Below are 14,070 nucleotides of genomic sequence, written 5' to 3' on the forward strand. Positions count from 1 at the left end.
ATATACGAAAAACTAAAGCTTAGTACTTATACTAAATCGACAAACATATGGCGCACGCGCAGTAGGTGCTATGATCTGAATAGGACTTTGTTTAGGTGCTCATTAAGTGACCTAGAAAATATAGGGTAGCTAGTAAAATAATAAAGATAGGTATTATTCATAAATATCCTACAGAAAAACATTTGTAATAAGAGTATAGCATATATTATATTACTAGCCATTTATAATTTATTTACTTATTTGTAATTTTGACAAATTTAATTAATGAATTAATACCTTCGAGCAACACGGAAGGGAGGCGGCATTCGCACTATTTCCCCTCTGCCGAGGTACAAGATTAGCGCGTCAATCTAATGTACCGCGGGTAATAAAACTAGTTGCACTTGGATTTTTTCACTAGACCGAGTCCAGACGCGCGCGTGAACACTGCAGCACAAAAATGCCTGTTTGCTCGGTTTTTTGTTATAAAAAGAGGTCGGGGACATCAAATTTACAAAAAGAAAGTGTTACATTTCACATGTAATATTTTTTTTTACATATCATACGTTAAATTACATTTAAATACAATTATTATATTTTATTCTCAAGTAATTGTTGGATTTATCGATTTTGCTCGCTCAGTACAAATTGCGGATCGGTCGAGCGACAAATCCGACTTCTCATCTCTCAGAGTACAATGACATACTTCAACGAAAATGTGTTAGTGTGCGTACACAAAAAGAGATCGAGGTTTGCAAGATTTGTCTTTGACGTGTGTCATTTTCTATGTATTTGTGTCGTCATTACAGATTGGATTTTGTATGTAAGTGTGTGAGAAATGCGACTGTGTGCACCTTTCCCCCCGCGAAAAATGGCAGAAAGATTTGTACGGCGAGATATCGCTTGGGCCCCTCCCTTCCGACGTGTCGGAAGCCGGTGTTGCTCGAAGATTAATACATAACGGAAATGGATTTATAATTATATATATATCGCTAAGCATTTAATTTTTTTTTGGTTTTTGTAGGTATACGAGGGGCAAACTGAAAGTGTTTAGAATAGAAAAAGCTGAAGTAATTAGGACGTTACTTATTATTTTAATGCGTGCTTTATCTCTTTCTGACCACGCGTACAAATTTTCATTAGGATAGTATTACCCTGAAGCGCACACAGCTCATTCTTCCAATGCCTTTTTTGTATGGCGATTTTAGGTCCTCGGAGGTTTTGTATGAAATTCATGAGGTACCCATCGGGATTTAAGCTTTTTTGACACAAAATTATTTAAGCAAGATTTTTTTAACAGTGTCATATGAATACTGAGGGATATCAAAAACTACTGATATACAATTTTTTGCCAGTATTTTTTATTAACCGCACAACTGTGCGATGTAAACTTTTGACGTCACTCTTGAATGACATGCTTCTCTATGATCATCCGTTGAATAACTACAAAAGCAATTAAATGTGTAATTTAAAAAATAAACAGACGTACAAGAACTAGGCTTCATTATGAAACTATAACTGAAGCCTACTGTAACTCTGTTGTTGGCTGAGCCCACAATGAAAATCGTTATAAATAGTAATACGAAAAAATTCTTAGGTCGAAATTGGAATATCGCTCGACGTACAATTTCCAAATTACCATCAATCCTGAAACACAGATAACGACCAAATTGCATATACCTCAAAAAAAGTATAAAGAGTTATATTTTCATAAATAATATGCCTCTTTTTGTTATATGATCTCTAAGTAGCCTTTTCTAAGAACTTTCAGAGTTGCCTACGTATAATACACTGTTAGGTACACTTAAAAATCGCCTACTGTAATTCGCTATACGGCTCGTAAAATGCCCAGTTATTTGGTTATGAAATACCACCATCATATTCGCAATTTAGCTCTTGCGAACAGCTAGATTTTTTATGATCTTGTACTTACATAGGATCAAGTACATCGTTTCTCATGCTATCAGCGATGGCTAGATCTGGAAGAGAGAGATCAAATTGATTCATTAAATATTTTTATTCGAGTTTTCAAGTTGTCTCATACTAAATATAAATTATAAACTGAAATCGATGTCATATTTATACGGGGTAGTGCGTCAGCCCGGCTTCCGACACTGAAGAGCTTGGCCACTTTTTATATAATGTTTCTATGTCAGTTTATAAACAACAAACATTTATAATTCGATAAAGTATAGTTCTTATTTTATAAGAGTTTGATGAATTTGCCCTTTAGAAATGTGCAAAATTTTTAAACAAGTTTTTTAAGAGTAATTGAGTTAAAATTTAAAATATCGCGCAAGTTTCACGCGGTGCGCCATATCTTCTGTATACTTCTAATTTCACAGCTTTAAAAATTAAATTAAATTTATTTAAAACCAACAAAGGATTAATTTCTTTAGTGACACATTTTAATCTTACAACTAATGTTAGTAGGTACACACACAAAGTTATTAACTGACTAACTACATATTTACATATTTATTTATTATTTTAAGGCCGCTCTTAGTATTTATTTATTAATTTGATTTTTTTAACTCACCCGTGTCAATATTACTTCTGTCCGTATTCTGACACGAGCGCTCTGTTTCTATTAAGGTTGCAATATAAGGGCAAAATAATCGCAACTATGATGTTTGAATTAGGGGCACACAAAAAGATATGTTAAACCATTTTACAAAGTTAAATAATTAAATTACTATATACAACGATTTATGAGAAACAAGTCATACTTAAGTTTTTAATAACATATTGACATTTCTTAAGATGTTAATTTACAACTTCGGGCGAATGATAGCTTTTTTCAATGATGAGATGATAATAATGATTTTTCGTAACAAGCAGCCTTGTAAATATTATTAGTGTACAGAACCCTAAGTGAAATAAGTTCAAGCTTAACATTTATCAGTTTTGCTGACAGGATGCCTGTTATGTAGGCAGCCTATCTGGTTAGGTTACGGTTTCATTAATGCGTTTATGATAAACAACATAATCTAGTTTGCACTAAGCGCCACTTGAACCATTCCACTAACCCAAGGTTAACCCGTTAAATCTGGAGTTACGAGTTAATAGTTATACTATTGTATTACCAATACATTATGACACTGAGTTAACGGTTTAACCACCTAACCCTAGGTTAGTGGGATGGTGCAAGTGGCCCTAAGTGTACCTACTAAATCTACACACTATTAATAATTCATTATTAATACTCTTTTTGTTCATAAATTATAAATAAAGTTTCCTTAACTTCGTTTTCATTTTTACAAGCTTTTATTTAAGTTGCAATGTTTGTACTCGTATGTATGTATGTTCATGTCAAATCTTGCAAGCTAAATTAACCCTGGTCTTGGCAATGTATCTTACAAGATACATAATACACCATCATCTTGTATTTTTTGAGTATCGTATGCACAGGTGTCTTGAAGTCACGATTTTTATTAAATTTGTTATGAAAAAGGTTAAGCACACTGTCCAATGTCCATTATTCGATTAAGCTGAAACTTTACATACCTACATATGTGTGTGTTAATTCGAACGTAGGTACACTGACCGATTTGAATGTCATTTGAATCATATTGTAATAAGTAACCTAGTTATCATGCGTCTCACCCGCGCCAATACATGTACGGACTAGTACGAGCGAAAGGGACAATATTTGAGTGACATCATCTGATATCAGTGTACGTTCGTTTTGGCCTGTACGGTGCTAAATAAAAGCGGCAGCGGGACTCATGCTTAAGTTCAACTTATACCTACTAAGTTTCTCAGTACCCAACGGTGTTATGTTATTATTGATAATAAGTACACAAGGTATTATATTTCAATTTATTTATTTATTTAATCGTGTGGCAAACAAGATTCGACTCGCTTAAAATATAAAAAAAAAATGTACTTACTGTTTATTGCATCGTTTAAGTAATCACCAGCAAAGATCAACCCGATAATAATAACTACCTATTGGCCAGGCAACGAATGCATAAATAAGTTGTAGAGGGAAATGCTATACCTCGTTTTTTTTAGCATTAGAAAAAAGTAAACAGTCTTGATGTGTCTTTTAATTGAAAAACACATTTTAAAAATAATTTACGGCAAATATGTAACAATTATGAATCTAATACGATCATTTATATTCTTCGGCTTTCATAAGTAATAGTTTTTGGTTTTTAAAAAGCGGTTTTCAATTAAAAGACATGTCAAGATCGCTTACCTTCTTGCAAGTTCTTTCTAATGCTAAAAAAAACGAACTATAGGAAGACAATTTTTGACTCCGTAACTTTGTTTGGACTAGTTAGGAGGTGCATTTATCAAGTGAATAACCCGAAAAATGGGACCTTCTACCCGTAAAATCTTTTTTAATCTACTGATTATGAACCTATATTAGGTACAGTATGGTTCTTAGGCATTTAGGATTATACTTTGAGCACAAAAACGCTTGAATTACTGTGAGATTGTAACAAATCATAACATTAACTATTTATAAAATTTAAAACTATGTATAGTCTGTGCGGAAAAAGAAGAGTCTTGGTCCAATACATTCTACGACTCTTATCTTTCCGCACTGACTCTACCTACTTAAGAAAAGGTGCAGATAAAAAAAAGGAACATAAGAAATACAGTCAAACGAAAAAAAAACTAATTATATTTATATGTATTTATTAAAAATACACTGTTACAAACTGAAGTATACGAAATTAACTTAAAACTAAACTTATCTTATTTTACTTCGTTATCAGACGAACCTATTTGCTGTAAACCGGGATGATAAACCAGTTGTGCCTCTAATATTCTATTCTGTTTCTCAATGGCCTTCAGTATCTTAGAAGTCAGGACCAGCAGAGTCCTGTCTGCGTCTAACCCCTCCATATAGTTACCCGGTGCGTCCTGAACACAGGATATACCTTTCAAGTTATTCCCGTATTCAACCGGTTCCGTCGCCGCTGGTTCTATCATAGATATCCCATTATTGTAATCGCTGATGGCCGCAGCCAACCATTGGCAATCGAAACTGTTCCCATCTATATTCACTCTCACAGCATACTTGTGTCCAACCCAGCTTTTATAATCGAGGTAATACATCCCATTGTAACGCACCGACAGCACTTGAAGCGACTTCAAGTCAGTAAACACCTTAGAATCCAGAATCTGTATATAATTGAAGGATAAATCCAAATCTTTCAGATTGCCAAGGCTCTGGAATACTCCATACTCAATACGATTTAAAAGATTGTGGGATAAACGGAGGGTCCTCAAGTGGCCGAGGTCTTTAAAAACCGAAGGAGTCATATTCATTATCTCATTATACGTCAAATCTAAATACTCGAGACTAGAAGGCAAGTGGAGGGACCCCTCGTCTAAATCCTTAATAGAGTTTTTGCTCATAACCAGAACTTTTAGTTCATCCTGTTGCCTTAGCTCCACCAAAGAAGGATCTTCTATATTGTTGGACCGTAGGACTAACATCAACAAGCGAAGTGTCTGTCCGTGTGGAATATTTACAACTGAAAGAGAGTTGTTCGAGAGATCCAACACCCCTCCCTTGGTATGAAATTTAATTCTCAAATTATTGACATTAACTAAATTATTGACTGACATGTTGACGTATCTCGGCATGCTTTTAATGCTTATAAAGTTTGGATCGGGGACGTTTTCCAGTTGATTGAAAGACAGGTCTAAATTTTCTAAATGGTCCATCAATAAAAAGGATTCATAGTTAAGATTTCTTATATAGTTATTGCTGATATTAAGCAATTTAACATGTTTTAAGTCATCCGCATTAACGACAAAATCGGTTAGCTTATTGCGTGAGAGATCTAAAGATGTAAGATGCAAAATGTATCGAAAAGCAAAAAATTCGATGTTTGTTATTGAGTTATTAGAAAGATCCAGTTCGGTTTGAATATCATTAAAATTTTGTTCTTCAACTTTTCTAGCACGCCCAATGAAAGTCTCGGAAGTTGCATTCGGCAGAGACACTAAATAGTTATCAGAAAGCATAATTTTGCACCTTGAATGTATGTCGAAATGGGGCCAGTGGCGGGCGAGCACGTCGGAGGCCATGTTCTCGAGATTATTACCAGAAACATCGAACGTTTCTAAATGGTAGATCACTTGAAGTGACTGCATATCTATGTTTTGAATCTGATTTCCTCTGAGATACAAATGTTTTAAAAGATTTAAACTATTGATCGCGCCATCTAAATCAATTATTTTATTATTGGTCAGCTTTAAGACTGTAAGTCTAGGCATACTGCTGAAGGTGTTATTGTTTAATTTACTGATATAATTATTTGCGAGGTCTAATTCTTCCAGGGATGTGACGTTGTCGAAAGTGCCGTCAGGAATACTATCGATTTGATTGAAAGCAAGTTTTAGTTGTTTTAGTCGGAAAAGACTACCGAAACTATTACTATCTAAATCTCGAATAGAATTATAAGAAAGATCCAATTCTTCTAAGGAAGTCACTTTATCGAAAGCATCTCCAGGTATACCTTCAATATTATTATGAGCCAGTGATAGTGTTAGAAGTTTGCTCGGTTGCAATTCAATTTGAAACAAAGTGTTGATATGTGACAATTGGTTGTGTGACAAATCTACTTTCTCCAAATTTTTTAGGTAGTAAAAAGGGTAGCGCGTGATACGTTCAATATTGTTGCCCACGAGATGTAACTCCTTTAAAGCGTACATTTGTTCTACGAAGGTGAGATTGTCGTAAGGCCAGCGTCCGAATGCTTTGAAGGAGGTGATGGAGCGTATGAAAGCCATGTCGATATTGGTGTGGTTTTCGTTGAAGGTTGGGTTGTGCAGGACGACTTTGACGTCGACGGGGTAGTTGTTGGAGTATTGGCACTCGCTGGGCACGTGGGCCCTGGTGACGTCGTGGTAGCAGATGTATTGGAAGGAGCAGTTGCCGAGGTCTCGCGTGATGGTGGCAGGACAGTGGCAGCTTCCCAGGGTCACCGCAGCCAGGAAGACAGCCGCAGTGTAAACTGTAAGAAAACAAAAGAAAAATCATCATGGGGCGGCGCTTTTAATTATTAATAACTAGCGTCCCGCCCCGGCTTCGCACGCGTTACCCTTAACAAATTATACACCCAAAACCTTCCTCAAGAATCACTCTATTGAATCATCAAGTTGAAAACCGCGTGAAGTTCCATTCAGTAGTTTTTGAGTTTATCGCGAACATACATACATACCTACAGACAGCGGGGAACTTTGTTTTATAAGATGTTATAGATCAAATACAATCACCCACTAACTCAGAATAATCTCGTATCTCGAACCCTTACTTTCTTTTGGATATGTTTTGCGGATCGAATGCGACTCTATCGAACGCCTGGTATAAGGCAAAGGCGAGGGCACCATATCGAAGGTTCTATACATGAATGTACCAGTAAGGCAGCAGTTCAGAAAGATTGTGAATCTGGCAAAAAGTCAACGTGTTGGCCACGACCACGATCTCTCTAGCAAGAGGAAACATATCAGTTTTCGTAAAGTTATTTAGATACTTTTGACACATAGTCGGATCCGCTGTTTTTAATGCTGACTGTACCAAATAATAAAAAGCTTTGCTTACCTAGTTTATTAGGATCCATTTTGACAAAAATGTTGAAGTTATCCTGAAAAATAAGATACTTAGATTAACAATCTAACGAAATAAAATGCAGGGAACAAACGTACTACTTATTTATTTATTTAAACGTATTATTATACGTTAGGGCGCAGTTAACAATAGGATATTTGACAACTATAATCCAGTAAATTTGTCGAATTTTGTAACCTGGCTCTTTTGCGTCAAATCCGGTAGTTCTGTTTTTTTTGCAGGCTTGTATATGATGTTGGCCCAATGAATAATGCAAGTTTGTGACCTCGAGCGCCGAACGCAACTTTGTCAAAAATCGAATAAACCGCAATTTTTTTTAGATTTGGGTGATTATAACCTTAAAGTACTAGTTTTTGGTAATAACTTCCAAGGGCGTTTTTAAAGTAGACTAAATTTGCTACAATAAGACACTAGAATTGTCTCTGTACATCTAATATTTTCCGAGATAAAGCCTTTTAAAATATTTTTCAAAATAGGCACTCATACTTTTTTTTATGGAAAATAAATATTTTATGGAACGTGGCGGTGATGAATTCCATATAAATTACCTACATAACCCTTATATTATAGCTAAGAACTGATATAAATTATAAAATTTTGAAAGGCTTTATCTCGAAAAATATTAGACGTACAGAGACAATTCTAGTGTCTTATTGTAGCAAATTTAGTCTACTTTAAAAACGCCATAGAAAGTTACTATCAAAAACTAGTACTTTAGGGTTATAATCGCACAAATCTAAAAAAAAATGCGGTTTATTCGATTTTTGACAAAGTTGCGTTCGGCGCTCGAGGTCACAAACTTGGATTATTTATTGGGCCAACATCATAAACATGCTTGCAAAAAATCAGAACTACCAGATTTGACGCAAACGCAAAATGTATAATTTTACTGTATTACTAGTCCAATCAGTTTCTTTTTTAGAACTGTCAAAACGATTTTGCTACTGTGGAATTTACATGAAGCACTAGCATGTGACGTCACTATCAAATTACCTACCCTTTACTTTATAGTTTTATGCGGGTTTTAAAATGTAAATTGTATCTAAAAATAACTGCTGTCTACGTTTACGTGCTTTATTTCATGCATGGTGTAAAATTCTTTATATTAAATACAGTCAAATATCCTATATTACCTATTCAATACTCTTTCTTTACCTAAATCCATATTGTTTATTAGGTATTAATCATTATAAACTGAACCAAATATTACGAACGATACCGATATCTAAATTCAAACAGACACTCTAATTTTTAGGTATTAATTATTATAAACTAAACCAAATATATATGAACGATACCGATATCTAAATTCAAACTGACACTCTAATTTTCATCTTTCTAGCGTTGTTCCGGCTTGCCGGCGGGTTCTTTTTTTTAAGTAATTCTACTTATCATTATCATTATATTCGAGCCGAGGCCGGGGTTATGGCAATGTAGGTAAGTCACAACCTTACGTGCTAACCTTCAGGTGACAGGTGGGACATTTTTAGGGACCTAATTATAATAATAAACAGTAAATACCAAGTTTATAAATAATAGATTCTCAAGATTGCCAAACATTACCTAGTTTGCAAAATAGGTCATTTGCTACCTACCAAAAAACCAAATGTTAAGGTTTATGGTACCCACGTACTACGTAGGTAACTAAGGTTTGGTACAAAAATATCTCCTACTGTAAAATGTGTCTACTTTGCTCAAAAATTTGCTCCTAAATTAGTGTTTTGAAATTATTTATTAAGATTATTGTTTTGAGATATTTTGTTACCGATATTTGTATACAATATGTATGTGTCTTTAATAGGTAAGTATGCCAATTCAAAGTACACCAAACATCAATCATCATATATTATATATATATAATATCATATATACTCGTACAGGATGATTTCGGGGTCGTGGAGCAAGAGAGCCAGACATCATACAGAATCCAAAGATGAGCCTAATGATGTTGTTAATTATTGTTTATCACCAATAATGATGATTATTTTCCAGATGACAAGTAGGAAAAAACATTTTTGCATACAATTTGGAGACCCTACTCAATGTGACGTCTTGTCGCTTTCCATACAGCGTATGTCAAAAGTCATAGGGTGACCATAATTACTTAGAATAACATTAATTTTATTTGAAAAATAAGAATAATTAAAGTAATTATCTTTTAATCAAATACTACCATATGATAATGTGGATCATTTACAGAGTCAGAAAAAGTGGTTCTGCATCACGACCCAGAAATCACCCTGTATTGTATCATGTAAGTACAAAACACACTTAAATGAAGGTTGTTATATAAGTAGTTGTAATGTATAAAAACTATTAGAGCACAATTATCCAGTAAGGAGCAGAGCAAAGTAGGCACTTTACGGCACTTAAATAAAGATGTAATAGTCCTTACCTCGGCAACACATTTCACGGGCGGTCAAAGTCGAAACTGTCACTTAAATGAATGTGTATTAGCACTTTAATTTGACACTAGGCATTTTGCTGACGATGCGAAATGCGAACGGTGGTGGTGTCAAAGAGTAAAATAGGTAGATACGTCCAACTTAGATTAGTGCTTTTGAGAAAAATATAATATCAGCCCCGGTAGCCGAGGGGTAAAGCGAGCTTATTTGTAACATCGAGTAGGATAACAGTCACCGCGAAAATCGGAATTTAAAAAAATCTACATGTAGTCTGAGAAAAAAGGGTACTAGAAATTAAAAAGTTGCAATACTGTAGTGTCGTCCCTTTCAATCCAATTTAAATAAGAAAACGGGACGACCATCGCACGACGCTACAGTATTGCCACTTTTTAATTTCTATTCTTTTTGTCAGACTGTAGGTATCCAATTGTCCATCTTTATCGCTCTTGTTGTATTTGAGTGACAGCGACGCAGAATAGAGAGAATGTACCGTTTCCTTAGCTACGGAGCGAAAGACTAAGCATCTTGGGTAGGCACCCTGCTACTTTTTATGTCGACTTTAGTAACTATAAGGTCAATATGGCTAATTCCGTCATAGGGGCTATTCCTGCTGAAAGTAAAAGCAATCTTTGCTTTGTCGATGAAATTAGCAATTTTGTTCGTTGTTCAAGAAAAACGCTAGTGGGCGGAATTACTCTCATTGACGTTACCTACTACATACCTATCTGTATCTGCGCTTGTTTAATCTATATTCTGTGCAGTTAATAGGTACGAAATACGATGTGCCTCACCGCCTTATCTAAAAGAAATGCTATACCACCGGCTATGTTCAATCCTCTGTAGACACCAAATATATCTTAACAATTCTGCACCTCATTGTGTTGTACGAAGGCGGAATGCGTGTAGATATTTTTGACATTGTCTGTAAGTACTTGTAATAAACAAGCCTTATATATAGCAGCTATTTTGATGCCACAGATTTTATTCTAACTGCTTACCGACCATGGGGGAGACTAGTGCATTCGAACATTTCGAACTCGCATACACTTAAGTAAATACCTAGTAGTTTTATATATATATATATTAGTTATCCATGCCGTAATCGGCAACGGCGACCCTAGCTAATTACAAGCGTGAGCTCTGACATGGCTGGCAAAGCCGAACTTACTTTTAAAAACTCTATCGCAGGTGGGGCAGTAAAGTTGACCAGAATTATCGCAAGTATAATGTATAGGAGGGTTTCGGCCGGGATTTACGTATCTGACGTTTCGCATCAAGGTCAATGAGACGAGCGTCTTCAAAGTTCTTTACGCTCACCTTAATGCGAGAACGCCGCCGCCTTCTGGCCGCTGAGAAGCAAGCTCCTCCCAGTTTTATAACCAAGGGATGGAAAGCACTCATTTCAGTCGAGGTAGTTTGGCGCTCGAACGCAGTCAGAGCACCGATATTCAAATACTGAAATGGTGCCTTTTACTCAATTCAAACACTCTACCTACTTTTCATTTCGATTACGCGGAAAGTAAACTACTTAATACATATGTGTGATATGTATTTAATAAACACGACTACTAAGTATACACATTTATAGTATTTCAAGAGGGGTAAAAGTTAGGTAAAATTATCGTTATTTATGAAATAGTACAATAAATCCATTTTAAACTAAATTTTAATTCCTCATTCGAATAATAAAAAAAAATCTTGGAAAGTAAAATGTCCTAGAGAAGAAACGTACGACTTTCTGCATACTTCATAGAACAACAATGACCCACTTTTAGAGCATGATAAATGAAAAAGTAATAAGAACCTTATCTCAAGTACTACTCGTACCTACGACACGGTCGCGATGTCACTTGTGCTAGTCATGCAGTTCACTCCGAATATACCTACGGGATAGATATCAACATCCGTTGTACTTAACTCTATTTCAGTAGGTATAAATTGTAACAAACATGATTCAAACTAAGATACAAAATTGTTAATTAAATTACCTAATTTAGGATTTCTTTCTCCATAAATACTTAATGGTTATCTAAATTGGAAATAAAACTGCTTATTACAAAAACCGGCCGGGATGTACTGTAAAACGTTGTACAATACACGTGCGAAAAGGTAATTCGCAACTCAGTTCGATTTAAAACACTCCCTTCGGTCGTGTTTCAATTTATCGCCACTCATTGCGAATTTCCTACTTTTCGCACTTGTATCGTAATATAGGTACTATTCTTATAATGCTTCGGTAGGTACAAAAATATATTTTTCTCAAAAATGGACGGCAAAGTCGACTTTGCCGTCTAAAAAATAGGTCGCGAAGCGCGTAGTTTATGGTCAGTCAAAAATTAAAAAGTTAAAAACATTGCAGTCTCGATTTTGGGACTGCAATGTTGCATACAAATTCCATTATTTGTCGAGTTCCAAACTTTTTAAAAGTTGAAATGACCATATCAAATGAAGGCACAGGCCCATTAAACAGCCAAACAGATGATTAGTACCGCGACTATTTAGATGACTCAAATAGGTTGGCGTATTTTCGGCAGAAAAATACACTTCTATTTTTTTATTAAAAAAAATAAAAAGGCGGCAAGGACTTTTTTCTGTCAAAATATATATGTAAGAACGTTGCCTTTGTAAAATATTTCTATGATATTTATATTTCTTGCACCATTTTTGAGAAAAGCACTATATATGACTCGGCTGGAAGGCTACTTGCTGGCTTCGGATTCAATTAAACGGACTCCCAAGGTCGTCCGTTTAAAACGAATCCTCAGCCTGCAAGTAGCTACTTCCGAGCCTCGACAATAATGTACTATTATTATCATTCTTCAGTACAACAATATATGTTTTATGTACTGACGCATGGAAAACCCCAAGGCCAAACATTCAATGTATGTAAATATGTGTTAAAACCCCACCTAATGAAAAAGGAACACACAGAGTGACCATTGATGAATCTTCACTCATTGAAATACAGTTTATGATCGCTTAAATGCCGTACATAATTATATTGCATATATCAAAGATTGTGCTCAATATGTATAGCATGAGTCATATAATGTAATCTGTTTATACATATTACTCCCACTCAGTTCCAAAAATCAGGAATTCTTCCACAGTAGGAGGATACTTTGATTTATACGCATTTAATCGCGTGTTGATTAGTTCAACTGTTGCCTTTGTTGAGGATTGTTATAATTATAATAATCAATTATGTGTTTTATTTAAATTAAATCTGTATTCAGTGTGTTTCGGACTTGCCATGGATTATAAAGTGCTTTTATGTAAGTAGGTAACAATAGCAATTATGTGTTAGGTGAAAAAACTATTTTTTTTATATCTATTATTAATAATATCATAAAGTCTCCTATATACAGTGTGTTTGGTACATCGTTTGCCAAATTAAAACGGCAGATAGGTAGAGTCATTTGCTATCTTCCCAACCCTAGAAATTTAAAGTGAAATGACTCAACCTATCTGCCGTTTTAATTTGGCAAACGATGTACCAAACAGCCTGTATAATATATTTATAACCCTTGAGACTAGCACTAGGACTAGGGCCGGTACAGATGGCAACGTGCATGGGAATTGCACGCTGACGTTGCAGTTGGCGTGCAGTCAGCGTGCAGTCTCCATACAAATTGCAGTCGGGTTGCTGTCCGTCTGTATCGGCCCTTACGAGAAATATGCTCTTTTGAAAAGACACTGCTCATATAGGATTTTAGTGGAAATATTTAATCACAGATAATTAATTAATATTTCCGTTGCTATTGTTAATTTAGCAATGTGATAAAATATTTAAACTAGCGTTCTAAATTCCATAGTTTTTTGCATATTTAATGAACGTCTATTTAATTTAAGAATCGTCGTAGTAGCTCTTTGGTAGTAGTAACTAAATTAACTGCGAGTAATAAAAACTCCATCCACCTATTACTAGTGAGTTGTATGCTAACGGTTGGTACTGGTATATAGGTAGGTACCTACTTCCCGTTATTTACCTATCCATTCGTATACATATATTGCCAAATCTTGCTAAATAGGTATGAAAACTATTCGGATTCAAAAATAAATATAAATAAGTAGTTACAGATGGGCATA

The 14,070-nt window shown here is 35.0% G+C and overlaps 1 protein-coding gene across 1 annotated transcript; it reads right to left on the bottom strand.

Moving 5' to 3' along the window:
- Positions 1-4,612: 4,612 nt before the first annotated feature.
- On the bottom strand, positions 4,613-10,022 carry LOC134672033 (chaoptin-like). The gene is made up of 3 exons (XM_063529932.1): positions 9,972-10,022; positions 7,550-7,592; positions 4,613-6,962 (listed from the first exon to the last, which is right to left on the bottom strand). Exons 2-3 carry the CDS (start codon positions 7,566-7,568, stop codon positions 4,690-4,692), a joined length of 2,292 nt encoding a protein of 763 aa, XP_063386002.1. The 5' UTR covers positions 7,569-7,592; positions 9,972-10,022; the 3' UTR covers positions 4,613-4,689.
- Between the last annotated feature and the right edge of the window lie 4,048 nt (positions 10,023-14,070).

This window comes from Cydia fagiglandana, chromosome 16, assembly GCF_963556715.1.
Source record: "Cydia fagiglandana chromosome 16, ilCydFagi1.1, whole genome shotgun sequence".
Classification (NCBI taxonomy): Eukaryota; Metazoa; Arthropoda; class Insecta; order Lepidoptera; family Tortricidae; genus Cydia; species Cydia fagiglandana.